The sequence below is a fragment of the Solanum verrucosum genome, unplaced genomic scaffold (assembly GCF_900185275.1).
Source record: "Solanum verrucosum unplaced genomic scaffold, falcon-dt-bn FXZP01000222.1, whole genome shotgun sequence".
NCBI lineage: Eukaryota > Viridiplantae > Streptophyta > Magnoliopsida > Solanales > Solanaceae > Solanum > Solanum verrucosum.
The window spans coordinates 1,612,740-1,628,247 of NW_026020027.1; the positions used below are offsets into that span (position 1 = coordinate 1,612,740).

Here is a 15,508-nt window from a genome sequence, read left to right on the forward strand (position 1 = left end):
TAATTCATGTCATTTATAATACTTTTTATATAATTTTTACGTATATAAAGAAATATTGCACAAAAAATTATAGAAGAAAACATAAAAATTACCAAATTACCCCTGGCATACAATCAGGTATGTTGAGTTTCTGCCTGTTTGTAGCCTCTTCTTCAGAAGTAGTAAACTAAAGTTTAACAAAAAAAATAATAATAAAGAAAAACGGAAATGTTAGAAACATTATCCAAAATGCCATTCGGTTTAGAAATGAGAATGAGAAGTTTACTCGTAAATCGCATTGGACAAATGCGATTTACGCGCACTGAACAGTTTCGTTTCATTTTAACATTTACCTTACTTTACGCACCTGTCCTAACTCACTCTATTTTATCTTGTTATATATTTCTGAAATTTTGTTATAATACAATAATCTAATATTGGAGGAAGAAAACTGAGGGAAACAATAAAAATAATTATTTAGCCATGTAGCATGTGTATTCCATATAATTACAAAAAGCTTTTTTTCCACTTACTACAACAAAAATATTTTTTAGCGGTAATAAATAGACACATTAATATAAAGTGTTAAAGTATTTACGGAAAAGGGTCAAAATTTCCCCTGAACTATGCAAAATAGACCACTTATACCCTTCATTACATTTTGGGATCAAAAATACCCCGCAGTTATCCCAGGAGATCACAAATACCCTCAAGAGTTAATATCCCAAATTTTTAGTGACGTGGCAAGCCACATGGGACTAATCCCTCCACCTAAGTACTGCCAACTAAGATTCACTACAAAAAAACTTGACTTTTAGTGGCGACAAAGTCGCCACAAAATCCCAAAATATTGCCACTAAAGGTTATGAGTGATTTTTAGTGGCGACTAAGGCTCCAACAACCATTCGCTAGTAAAACCTATTTTTTCAACAAAAAAATATGATAATTAATTTTCGAATGCGACCTAATTTTCTAAAATAAATAACTTGCAATATCCATATTAAAAACATCCAATATTATTACGAAAAATAATCAAAATTACTTCTCGATTCAAATCTCCTACTATATATATAATGCATCATTGTACATTTTATACATTTACATATGACATAAAAATAAAACATATAGTGTCTTCAAACTCCTACTTAATCGATATCATATTTGGTTTTTTAAAAACAATGAAGAAAAAAACACAAAATTAGAATTTAATGTTAAAAACTTTTAGTGACGATTTTCTGGGCTTTTGTGGCGACTGTTGTTGCTGCTAAAGGTCTAGTTCTTTTGTAGTGAATCCTAGTTGGCAACGCTTAGGTGGAAGGATTAGTCCCACGTGGCTTGCCACATCAACACAAATTTGGGGTGTTAACTCTTGAGGGTATTTGTGGTTTCTTAGGATAACAGCAGGGGCATTTTTTATCCCAATATGTAACGAAGGATATAAATGGTCTATTTCATATAATTCGGGGGCAATTTTGACCCTTTTCCGAACTATTTACCGGCATTAGTTAAGTGTCATTAGATCCAATGTCGCTAAAGCCTTTAGGGACATATACAAAGAGTGCTATTTGCTGCTAAAAATATATATTTAGCGGCAATTGTTAATTAATTGCTGCTAAAATTCATTTTTGATGTAGTGACTTTAGATTGTACGTACCCAATAATAATAATTGGTACATAATCCTATAAGGTAATTTTTTTTCCCTTTCTTTTTGTATGTTAGGAGAGAAAATAAGACAAAAGGAGAAAAAAAAAATTCCCACAAACAGAGTCCAACTCATGTCCAAATTAAAAGCATTGGATAACCAAAAAAAAAAAACGAATTATATTAGATATGTTATAATTGTATGATCAAATTGCTTTTTCCTAGTCAAGAGATTCGTTTTCTAAAAAAAATTCTTTCGTTTTGTTGTTTTTTTTTCTTGTAACTTCTTATTTTTTAAATTTTTTTTACAACATGGAAATAATAAAAGTGAATCAACTAATAGGAAATAAAAATGTTGACTTAACAATTTATAAAAACTAACAAATAACGAGTATATATAGACCCCATTTCATGTAATTTATTGGATAAAAACTTCTATTTTTAAACATTTTTATTAGGTCTTATTGATTCTAAGCGTGAAAATTCCTTGTGTCCTTCTTGATTCTTTTAGAAATAAATAAATAAATAAGAATACAATTTTAAAAAAGAAAAAGAGTTTTCGAGGAAGGTTCACAAAATTGTTGTTTGATAACAAAAATTTTATGGGGAATCAATATGGATTGTGGTGAAATGATTGAAATTATTAGAGATTTTAGGTTCGAGTCTCTAGGAATGAAAAAAAGTCATGTTGGAAGCATGCCCCGTTAAAATGAATTTGAATTTAATCGAACTTTAATACAAATATCGAACCTGAAATAAATAAAAATTATGGAGCTACGAATTGATATGATAGATGTCAATCATCTTGTGTTTTTGCCAAGAATTGCGTCTCATTATTTGATGGATTTGCACATGGCTTGTCTTTCTTTTTTGTATTGAAATCCAAAGTAACTTACATGTGATATTATTACCATCCATTAAAATTAGTACCAAGTATTAATTAAATTAGGTGAGTGAATTGACATTCACTAAGTTGACATTTACTAAAGGCTGTCTTTTGTTATTAATTATTGTTTCTTGTATTTTTGTTATTTCTTTCACTGACTGTTTTGGATTGTTTTTTCTTGAGTTGTGGATCTATTAGAAATAATTTATCTATCTCTAAGATAGAGATAAGCTATGCGTACACACTCACCCTACTTAGACTCCATGTTGTTGGATATATAGTTTATGAATGTAAACTCAACCTGAAAATGATTCAAAGCTATAAATTGGGAGAAAAAATGAAGTCTTAGCTAGAACCTCCAGAACGTCATATCCAAGCTCCCTAACAACCTGAATTGTGATGATAGACGATACTAAATTAAAGAACAATCTGATATATTAAATTTTTGTTATGTATATTTCAAGGCTATTTATAAAATTAAAAAAAATTTGTATACGTTACCAACAAGTGATTGGAACAAAGCACCAAAAAATAGATTGGTCACTAAATATATATATAATATTTCTCAATTTTATTACTATGTATTGTTTATTTTACCTCGTATTGTTTTATTGTAGTTTATGTTATGTTACTAAAGGCTATCTTTTGTTATTAAATTATTGGTTCTTGTATTTTTGTTATTTCTTTCGTGGAATACTTTGAACTGTTTTTTCTTGAGTTGTGGATCTATTAGAAATAACTTCTGTCTCTAAGATAGAGATAAGGTATGCGTACACGCTCACCCTACCCAGACTCCATGTTGTTTGATAAATATTGTTTAAGAATGTAAACTCAACCTGAAAATGATTCAAAGTAATAAAAATTGAGCGAAAAATAAAGTCTTATCTAGAACCTCCACAACATCATATCCAAGCTCCCTTACAAGTTAATTGTGATAATAGACGATACTAAATTAAAGAACAGTCTGATATATTAAGCTTTTGTTATGTATATTTCAAGGCTATTTATAAAAAAAAAAAAAATTGTATACGTTACCAACAACTTTTCTAATATTGTCTTGTATATATTCTTTATTGTTACCTTCTACTCCATATGCCAATTATCCTTACTTTGTATCACAAAATTGTATGGTAATCTTACATTGTGATATGTCTCAATAATGCACATATAAATCCACAAAAGGGTAGTGTCTTAAATGTCATGACTAGTGATAGGAACTTGGCTATGGCCACTAGATGAGGGGAATAAGATTCTTACCCTAAAAGGGATGAAACTTGAAAAAGTCATACTTTAGACCTAAGCTTGTTTATTGCAAAATGATCTTGTTGCTTGATACCAGTAAGAGTTTAGATTTTATACGTCGATCGTGTACGGTGTATAGAAAGTTACGAATTGGACAAAATCGAATAGATTCACTTGAATCTTATATTTACATTTTAAACTCACTTATTATATAAAATCTATCTAAAATCAAATAAAATTCTGAATTCATCTTTAATTGGACACGCAAAATATAGTTGTTACAATACTGAATCTTGAATTGAAATGTCAAAAGTAAGAATTACAGCCCATTTTTTCTTTTGGAGTTGAGATTAACTTTTCTGTATAAAAGCAGTTGTCTACTTTCCATCAACTGAATTACAACTAATTTCATAAATTATAATTAATCAGTATATCATTCATTTTTTGCTTAGAAAGATACTCTTCGTAGAGGGGAATATTAAAGATAAAGAGAAGAAAATAAAAATGAAGCCAGCTCTAAAGGGAAAAAGAATGATTGGTCACTTTCTGGCCCCAAAAAACTAAACCTCACTCCAGCTTGGGTATTTGAAACCAAAAAGAGACAGAGCTGGCTACCAATGAAGCAGTAAAGGAGGGTCCCTCAACTGCTGGCACACCCACCACTTTCACTCCCCTCACTCACACTTGGGTAAAATTTAAGTTGTGAGCCATCGATTTTGTGCAACCATAAATATTTAATAAGCGGTGTCAGAGCGTGATGGATAAAAAATAAGGAAGCAACTGATCAAAGCAGATCCTACAAGCTATTATCAGAGGCTATAAGTCACGAGACACTGATCAATGATCATGATTTTACAAGCACTCTCGGCAAGCTCAACACAAACAACTACGAATAATGGAGAACCAGAATACAATATTACTTTCGACTATTTTCATAAAAAAGAATGATGCGACATTACAAAGATTTGAAAATAAGTTTTTGTCGATCTCAATTAACGTGTATAGTATATTGCATTCTTGTTAATCAATAGAAAAGGCAAGTTTTTTCTTCCATACTTGATCGGTTTGCTTGCATTTTAGCCGAAAGTGACAAGTCTTATACATGCTATAAGTATAAAACACCATATGATAAAACAAATAAGTATAAGAAAAACTATATAATTAGACATACTTGTATTATTACCTATACTTTTGAATATAAAATATATTGTATGCAAATGAAGATGTAGATTCTAGGAAGGTTTGTGTCACTTTCATCCTCGTGGTTATGTTAAACAAAAAAAAAAGAAAAAGTGTCCCTCACATGATGGCATCCTCCATGTTCCAATCAACTTCCCTCATACATGTTCCTTAACACACCCCACCAACCCTACCTCCACACATATCCTCAAAAAAAGGCTCCAACTAACCCCTTACATCTCTTTCTATAAAATCCTTCACATTTCCCTTGGCTTTTTAATCACCTTCATTTGTACATTACCCTCAAAAGTCTTTTCCACTTCCATTATCCAAGAATACAATTAATTTTGACCAAAAAAATGTGTTCTTACAAGTTCAAGAAACAAGGAGGAGGAGTTGTTGTTGATATTTCATCACAATCAGTACTCTCTCATATCAATGGTCGCCCTGTTCTTCAACCATACAACAATTCCCACAAAAAAAATAATACATGTAATTTCAAGATTTCACCTCCTCCTATCTCTCCCAAAATCAAGAAAGTTAATGTGTTGAATACAAATAATGAGAAAATCCCAAAATCAAGTCCTCCTATTTCACCTAAAATCAAGTCACCTATCAAGAAAGTGAAGAATGACTCTTCTTTTATGATTGTTGAAGTTGCTGGAAGTATAGCAGCAGCAAGAAGGGAACAAGTTGCTAATATGCAAGTGCAGAGGAAACAGAGAATTGCACATTATGGAAGAACTAATTCAGCTAAGTTCAATGCTGCTGCTGCTGTTGATTCAACTTCTAGAGAAGCCAAAAGATGCAGCTTTATCACACCTAATTCTGGTAATTTCAATTGAGTTAATCGTTCGTTCAATTATCTCATTTTAATTTCAATTAGGATGAGTGAAGCTAACTGTTCTGTTTTCTAGACCCTATATATATTGCATACCATGATGAAGAATGGGGAGTTCCTCTCCATGATGATAAGTAAGTACCTCTTTTTCTTCCCATTTTCATCTATATTTCACATGTCCTCTCCAGTTTAAGTTCTATGCACGGATGATATAAAAGATATTTAGATAATTATGTTATTTAAATAATTTGTTATATAACATAAAAACTCTTCTGAGTTAGTGGCGGAGCCACCTTTGTCCAATAAAAATTACTCTAATTCACACACATGGTATAGATAAAAGTGAATTCTCTCGATTATTTCGTGTGTGTTTTTACACTTTTTATATATATATAACTTAAATCAACTCCATATTTTATCAGAAGCATTTGGGCACTAATTTTCCTTATTGAATCATATGCAGTCTGTTATTTGAGTTGTTGGTATTAACTGTGGCTCAAGTTGGATCAGACTGGACTTCACTGTTAAAGAGAAGGCAAGATTTCAGGTAGGCATTTGCTTTGAATTCTTAAAAAAATATATTATTTTTGGAGAATCTGACACACATCCGTTGAGGTTTTAGATGTAATTTGCTTTGTTTACTTTGTTCTAGGGATGCATTTTCAGGATTTGATGCAGAAATTGTTGCAAAATACAATGAAAAGAAGATAAATTCAACAAGCATTGAATATGGAATTGAGTTGAGCCAAGTTAGAGGGGTTGTTGACAACTCTAAAAGAATTTTAGAGGTAATTAATACAATATTAGCATAACACAAATCTCTAATTAACTTTTAAACTGTCATTTCCATTGGTTCCAAATACTTTTTTTGTACTAACTTTTTGAGCTGTATTTAGTCAATCATTGCATGAAGCTAACACCACTAAATTAATAGTACTAACATAACCACATGGTGGGCCACATGGAATCTGAATAACACATCTGGCCTTGACCTAGCCAACTGTTGGAATTTTAGTAACCAATACATTAGTAAAATTAGGGCTCGTTTGGTGTGATGGATACGAATAAATAGCCCTGGGATAAAAAAATAGTTCTGGGATAAAATTTAGATGTCTTGTTTGATTGACATGTTTTGGGATAACTTATCCACCATCATTAAAGTAATAATAATGATGATAATAGTGGGGGTATGGAAGAGGGAGGGGGGGGGGGGGGGGGGGGGGAGATACGGGATAAACCGAGTCCTCACTAATAAGGTTAAATTTTGATAGATAGTTATCTGAGCAACTAAAATTTCTCATGTCTAGAGGCTTACTTATTTGATGCAATTTCCTAGGGTTAATTAATACATAGGCATGTCATTTCCTAGCCTCAAATTTGAATAAATCATATTTTCATTAGCTAATTTTGCGATCGAATAATGGTTTCATTTTATTCTTGAATTTACAGATGAAGAAACAATTTGGGTCATTCCACAAGTACCTATGGGGATTTGTGTGCAACAAGCCCATTAAAACACAATACAAGGCTTGCAACAAAATCCCAGTAAAGACATCAAAATCAGAAACAATGAGCAAAGATATGGTGAAAAAAGGATTTAGATATGTTGGCCCAACAATTATACACTCTTTCATGCAGGCAGTTGGGCTTACCAATGACCACATTATCACTTGTCCAAGACATGTCCAATGTGCTACTCAAAAACCAATTGCTATGTGAAAATTTCACCTACTAACATCAACAATTAATATATTACTAGTATTGTTTAGTTTTATAAGACATTGACTTAACTAGTAACCAATATAAGTTGTTAAGATTGTAATACATATATATACCCTTTTAGTTTTTTTTGTTTTTTTTGTTTTGGTGGTTAATTTAGAGGTGTGTGAAGAAGTAGGTGTTTTATTTGTACAATATTTGGTTGTAGTTGAAAAAAAAAGTAGAGAAGATATTGGAAGTATGATTTAGTTATGTTTGGATATGTGAATGAAAATAATTTGTTCCTTAAACAAGTTTTATATATTTTTTTTGTTTTAATTTATTGTGGCTTGCTTTTCTTTTCAATTATGAACATGATTACCAGCCTCCGTGTCTGAATAATATTGTTGATCTCTCTAAAATTGTTCATGAAAATAATTTAATTTATTTTCTTAAATGCTCTCTAGTTTGTAGTATTAATTTACTTATTGCCAATGAAAATAGTTCACAATTATTTTTTAAAAATGAACATTTTTTATTTATATCGTAAATAAATAGGGACTTATGAAATGAACCTATTGCATAGAAACTAGCAAAAGAAACATGAAAAACAACAAATTCAGTCTTGTTTCCATGAAAGTAGTATTGTCCACACTTGCCATTTGATATTCCCTACAACTTGTCAAATTCAAGATTAAAAAAAAAAAAAACAATCTAGGGTCATTTGTTAAGTTGTTAAAAGTTATATCTGTATTAAAAATCTAAAGATTAATTATAAAAAAATTATATATTATTTTTATATAAAGAGTAATTATATAAAATTTAGTTAATTGTGTATTAATTAATTTATCACCTATTTTGCATGCATATCAAACATGTATTAGATGTGTTGAATATTACATATAGTAAAAAAATATTAACAAATATGATATTAGTCCTACAAGATTTAAAATAATTTATACCAACATTACTATATATTGTATTCATTAGTTCTTACACCTTTTTTCCTAATTAATTAAACTACTCAATATGTGCGTTTTTAAAAAAAAACTCAATATGTGAAAAATTCCTCTCTTTCTTGTTTTTCCTTTTCTTTTTCCCTTCTTGTTTTCACATGTAAGTCACGTGAGTGAAGCTTCCTTGAGCTTATTATTTCCTCCAGCTGTCTCTTGATCAAATGGACAAGTGTTTATCAGGTAATTTTATCAAGGGTTGTGATCCTTCCATATCACTAAGAGACAAAGTCTTGATAAACATAGACCTTATTGAACTTTGATCTCTTGTGTCTGAACTTTCTTATTCTCTTCGTCTTCTTCCTTTGTTCGATCTTCATAGCTTCGTTTATTTATGGAAGCTGACGATGTGTAAATGTCAATAGTTTTGTCTTTAGTGGGGTTATAATTCCTCTCTAACAGTATGTAGTTGTGGAAACTTTAATCGCCGTTAAAAGGTATATTTCTTGCCACTAAAAACTAGCATTAGTGACAATAATTATCGCCGCTAAAACATATACTAGTCGCCACTAAAAGTATGTATTAGTGGCAACTTTCATTGTTGCTAAAAGGTATATTTGTTGCCACTAAAAACTAGCTTTAGTGACAACTATAATCACCGCTAAAACATATTAGTCGCCACGAAAAGTATGTATTAGTGGCAACATTAGTTGCCGCTAAAAGCTATATTGTTGCCACTAAAAACTAGCATTAGTGACAATAATTATCGCCGCTAAAACGTATATAAAGGTTGGTAGTTTAAAAGGGAAGCATTGGGTGGCTTGGGAAGACCTATGTTTGCCTAAGGCGGAAGGGGGAATTGGTTTGAGATCACTACACACAGTTGCAGACTCGTTTTTTGCGAAACTGTGCTGGAATTTTAGAACTTCATCAGATTCACTATGGAGTCATTATATATGGAATAAATATTGTAAGAAGCAGCATCCAGTTATTGCTCAAGGGACAGGAATTTCTCGTGGAGGAAGATGATTCAAATCAGAGAGGAGGTGGAGCATAATATATGGTGGCAGGTCAAAGAAGGAGAAGCAAGCTTTTGGTTTGACAACTGGACAAAGCAAGGAGCTTTGTACTATCTAGAGGAGAAGAACCATGGGGAAGAGGAGATTGAGGTGAAGCAATTCATACAAGAAGGGAGATGGAATAAGGGGAAGCTGAATCAATATGTTTCGAAAGAGATGATATAATATATCACAGAGAATATCAGCCCTGTACTGATAGAAACAGGTAGGGATAAGGCATGGTGGATGGGAAATACAATTGGAAACTTTACGGTAAAATCAGCTTGGGACTTGTTACGACCCAGAAGAGATGAAAGGGAGAATCTCAAGTTCATATGGAATAAGGGGATTCCTTTGAGAATCAACTTCTTTTTATGGAGGGTATGGAAAGGAAGAGTCCCTACAGATGATAATTTGCAAATCATGAGGATTAATGTGCCCTTAAGATGTTGGTGTTGTGAGCAATATAAACAAGAGACAATGGAGCATTTATTTCTAACAGCCTCCATAGCTACTAAGATATGGAAGCATTTTGCTAATTTTGCAGGGATAGTAATCGAAGGAAAAAAATTATATCATTTGATGAAGGTATGGTGGCATACCCAGGCACCAAGCAAAGTGATGGAAATATATAAGGTGATACCGGCATTGATTACATGGACACTATGGAAGAGAAGGAATTCGAGGAAGCATGGAGGTGATATATCTTTACAAAGCATGATTTCTCAAGTACTCCAAAATGTACAATTCATACTTAAAAAGAAGTTTCCATGGATTGAAATGAGAGGGCAGAACTGGGAGGAGATGATCAGGAGGTTAAATGCTAACAAATCAAGACTGTACCACTGTATAGTTCGATGGGACACATCTCATGAAGACGTGATCAAATGCAACACGGATGGGGCAAGTAAAGGAAATCTAGGTATCAGTGCATACGACTACTGTCTTAGGAATAGCAATGGCGACTTAATACATGCTGCGGCGGAGAACATTGGTATCACTACCAATGTAAAAGCAGAAATGAGAGTTATTCTAGAGGCAATTCGATACTGCGTCAACAAGAAAATGAGGAAAATAATCTTGGAATAAGATTCGTTATTAATGGTCAAAATTATTAATGAAGCTTGGAAAGTGTCATGGGTAATATCACAGGAGTTTGATGAGCTAAAATAGGAAATGACATACCTTGAGGTAAAGACACAACACATATACAGAGAAGGCAACAAATTGGCAGATTACTTAGCTAATCTGGAAATTAACTCTACTGAAAAGAAGACGTTTAGCTCATTCTAACAGTTGTCGAGTTTGGAGAGAAAGATTATAAGCATGGAAAAACCGCAAATTCCGTCGTTAAGGTGTCACCCCAAAAGGATATTACAACATCATCCATAGAGATGTTAACACATTTAGTAAAGAGTTAGTACAAAGTTAGTCAGATTTGAAGTTTGTATTTGGGTCGAACTTTATTGTTTTTTCGTTATTATGCTAAATAAAATGGCCTAACAGCCAAAAAAAAAAAAAGTTGCCACTAAAAAGTATGTATTAGTGGCAACTTTCATCGCCGTTAAAAGGTATATTTGTTGCCACTAAAAACTAGGATTAGTGACAAAAATTATCGCCGCTAAAACTTATATAAGTCGCCACTAAAAGTAATATATTAGTGGCAACTTTAGTCGCCGCTAAAAGTTATATTTGTTGCCACTAAAAACTAGCATTAGTGACAATAATTATCGCCGCTAAAACATATACTAGTCACCACTAAAATTATGTATTAGTGGCACCTTTAATCGCCGCTAAAAGGTATATTTGTTGTCACTAAAAACCAGCATAGTGTTTAAAATTATCGCCCCTAAAACATATATTAGTCCCCACTAAAAGTATGTATTAGTAGCAACTTTAGTCACCGCTAAAAGCTATATTTGTTGCCACTAAAAACTAGCATTAGTGACAAAAATTATCGCCGCTAAAACGTATATAAGTCGCCACTAAAAGTATGTATTAGTGGCAACTTTAATCGCCTCCAAAAGGTAAATTTGACAAAATTAGAAATTTTCTTAAAGGTGTCCAAGATTTAATATAATATATATATATAAAAAAAAAAAATTTAACTTATACATTTCATACAGTTTTTTACATATATAGTATGATTTTTTGATAAGAGTGTTCAATTAACCGTCTTGAGTTATGTGGCTACGCCACCGTGGTGTCACGACCCAGGGGTACACCCTAGATGTAACATGGTGTACTTAACCACGAAGAGGTCTCATACAAGCCCTTAGCATATTATAACATAAGATAATAGAAAAGTACAAAAATTTTAAAAACTTTATCCATACAATTGAAGTCTTTTATAAAAGCAAGTGGAAGTCTTACTACATTTTATCTCAAACCATCTATTACAACTTTGAACAACTCTTGGGATATAACCCATACAATAGTCTCAAAAGATGAAAATAAAAGACATAAGGAAATAATGGCTTTGTCCTGGAAGCTATGAGGACTCACCAATTCTTCAACTCCTTGCTCCTTGGAAACTATCCTCAAGAATGAAACTCAAATCTTCAAATCCTACATTTGATGAGAACGTAGGCAAAGTATGCGTTAGTACAAAAGTACTAAATATGATAGCTAGCATAACATCATAAGAGCATATTATCACAAGGGTTAGTCAACATAAGACATAATCCAATACTTCATGAAACATCAACTATAAGCATAAGAGACAATATCATAATCATAAGCAAAGTCTCCAACATAAACATCATATAAGCATTATTCCACATTTAGTACTTCATATCATAAAATAACTACTTCTCATGTAACCTCAAAGCATACTTAGGCAATGCATGAATAACCCCATAATCCCATTCATACTAAGTATCCCCTTTGGTCATCATATTCATCCTTCCCATCTTATGGTCATACCCTTAGCTTACTTCTCACAAACAAGAGAATCTCAATAAATAACCTTCAAGTTATACTTGTGCAATGCATAGATGAGACCCCATAATCCCACCTAGGCTAAGTACCACTTTTAGGCCATCATACATACTCACCATCTTAGGATCTCATCCTTAGCTTAATTCTCATAACCAAGTGAATCTCTCACATTTAGTTAATCATAAAAAGGAAGGCAACTATAACACAATCCTATCTAAACATACATCATATATGAGAACACTTCCTTAGGCAACCTTAAGTTATACTTGTGCAATGCATAAATAAGACCACATAATCGTACCCACACTAAGTATTCCTTTAGGTCCTCATTCTTATGCTTCTTGGTTGGAAACTAGTCTCTCTCCTTAAACCTTAGAACCCTATGAGGTACTTCCTTAAGCACATCTTAGCTCATTATTAAGTTAAACCCTATGAGATACTTTTTTAAGCATGTCTAGGTTCATTATTAAAATAGACTCTATGAGATACTTCCTTAAGCATGTCTAAGTCCATTAATGCTTTTGAACACTTAGAGATACTCCTTCAAGTATGTCTTAGTTCATTGGATATGGAGATTGCTACTAGAAACCTTAACTCGACTATGTGAAGGCTTCCACCTCATGAGACCTAACTTTGGGGAAGCCTGCACTCTACTATGTAAGAGTTCCTCCTTTAACTTGGATAGTCCTCACATCAACTAGGTGTGGTTCTCCTTTCAACTTGGAGCCCGGACCCTACCTTGTGTGATACTCCATCTCATTGTCAATATCCACTAGGGGCCAAGCATACACCCCTAGATTCACTATTAAGCGTTACTCAACATTCATGTCTCATGAAAGGATGTCTTTAACAATCAATCTATGTTCAAGTGATTCTATCACTTTATACATTCAAGCATTCATAAGATAGGTTAGGTGAGTATAGGACTTTCACCACAATTCTACCTATTAGACCTCTATTCTCATTTAGACTTTACTCTCATCAAGGCCTTAGCATACATAACTCATCACATTGGCTTTACTCTCAAAACCCTAGTGATCAACATCCATGACTACAAGCCTTACTATCAAAGCTTTACTTCATTCGGTCATCATACATATCTAGATCACAAGACATTCAAGTCACAAGCTTCATCTTTAAGCAATTCTAGTCATGATTTATCATAAAAACTCAATCTCATCAATTACTAGTCAAGATCCATCATATATGCTATAATCTAATTCAATTCATGTTTACAAACTTTCATTCATGAACAATTACTATAGACATCATCAATTTTAGAAGATCATCTTTAAGTCTTCAATTTTCCTTTTTCATGGCATAAACCCACATAATATCATTTTCATCAATTAAACTAGGGTTAACCATGGAAAACATATAAATTCATCATAATATCATGATTCAATGCTAAATCAATCATAAAAAAGTACCATCCACTCAATTGGAATCATGCTCAACACTACCCACAATATATGAAGAAACCCTAGCTAGAATTGAGGGTTTTTCTTCACAATTGGGGGAAATCTAGGGAGCTCTATGGATGGAAGAATCCATAGATGAATAAGCTAACATACCTCGATTCAAAGCCCTCACAAAAGCTTGCAACAATGGAGGATTTTTTAGAAGATGGACTTTGGGATCTTTTGGGGGTTTTGAGTTAATGACTTAGTTGGGGTGGATAATGACTCTAAATAGTTTATAGAGGTGTATAAAGTCCATATAAAATGACCCCCACTTAAAACCAACTAAAAAGGAATTTACTAAAAGACCCTTCACTGGGCAGCCATGGTGCCAAGCACCACGACATGTCTCACGAGCCCATGGTCAAGACCACGAGCCGTGGTCCTTGGGCAGTGGCTAAGGCTTGAGGTCTTTTGGCCTCCACAAACTAAGGCTTCTTCACGAGCCTTCCCACGAGCCATGGTCCTCACCACTAGCCGTGAAGTGGCTCGTAAAGATGAGCCATTTTGGGCAGCCTTAGATGGTACACTGCCTCATCACCACGAATGGCCCCACGAGCCATGAAGGCTCTCGTGGTCCAAGGCAGTGCCATGGCAAGCTTGGGGCAGCCTTGGCTCTTGCCCCTTTGCCTTGGCTCATGCCCTCTTGGACTTGACTCTAGCCCTCAATTTATCCCTAGATGGTCTACTAAACTACGGGGTGTTACACGTGGGTTGGGGAGTGGGAGTGGGGAGGTGGTGATAGGGACTTGGGTTGGCCAAAACGTGGTACATAATTTGTATTGCATGAGGTGATAATTCTCCACCGCCAAGAAAATTAATAGGTTTTATTTATTTTACAACTACATAGGTTATTAATTAATTTAATACATGTATAGAGTCTAGAGAGACACACATTAGTTACATACATCGCGTATAAATTAAAATCGAGAATCAATATGAATTACGATGGAATAGTTTGAAGTTTCTTTCATTTTGAATTAACTAGATTTTGGGTTCGAATACATAAAAATTGAAAAAAAGTTATTCAGAGTATTGTCCATAGAAAATAAATCTTACAATACATAAATTTAAATTTAATCAGATCTTAATATAAATACTTGAACCAAGGTATAAGGAGATAAGTAAATAGTACTCTGTATAATATGTGTTCTTTATTGGTTCCAAAGAGCTCGATCTTTTATAAATTAGTAGACTTTATGTCCAATTTGTTAATATTCCTTTGATCAAACGATAAAAAACAAAGGTGATGAGGAACGTAATGACAAGTTAATAAGTTAAGAGGGGAAAAGTTATGGTGGTGTTCAATTCGATATATTTATAAGCAGGGGTGGAGCCAGGATACATTCAGAGGGTTCATCCAAATCCCCTTCGATGGAAAATATTACTATTTATACATGACTAATTTTTTATTTTACATATATATAGTAGATGTCGAACCTTCTTTGATTAGTTTGTGTATTTACTTCTTCAAGATTTTGAACTCCCTGTTAAAAATCTTAGCTCTGCCACTATCAATAAGTTAAGGAAAAATTTGTGATGATAATATAAACATATAGAATTGCTGTATTAAAAAAGTACATAAAATTGAAGTGACGTATTATTTACTATTCAGTATAGTAGCACGTAC

The 15,508-nt window shown here is 32.9% G+C and overlaps 1 protein-coding gene across 1 annotated transcript; it reads left to right on the forward strand.

The window, feature by feature from the left end:
- Positions 1–5,287: 5,287 nt before the first annotated feature.
- On the forward strand, positions 5,288–7,778 carry LOC125821293 (uncharacterized). Its single transcript, XM_049500709.1, has 5 exons — positions 5,288–5,759; positions 5,846–5,903; positions 6,233–6,316; positions 6,422–6,557; positions 7,219–7,778. Exons 1-5 carry the CDS (start codon positions 5,288–5,290, stop codon positions 7,486–7,488), a joined length of 1,020 nt encoding a protein of 339 aa, XP_049356666.1. The 3' UTR covers positions 7,489–7,778.
- Positions 7,779–15,508: the final 7,730 nt, after the last annotated feature.

What these genes read in the sequence shown, in the direction of transcription:
- LOC125821293 (XM_049500709.1), top strand. Translation starts at nt 5,288, where the DNA reads ATGTGTTCTTACAAGTTCAAGAAACAAGGAGGAGGAGTTGTTGTTGAT. An exon ending in GTTCCTCTCCATGATGATAA is followed by an intron (nt 5,904 to 6,232) that starts GTAAGTACCTCT and finishes AATCATATGCAG; the next exon opens with TCTGTTATTTGAGTTGTTGG. An exon ending in AAGAGAAGGCAAGATTTCAG is followed by an intron (nt 6,317 to 6,421) that starts GTAGGCATTTGC and finishes ACTTTGTTCTAG; the next exon opens with GGATGCATTTTCAGGATTTG.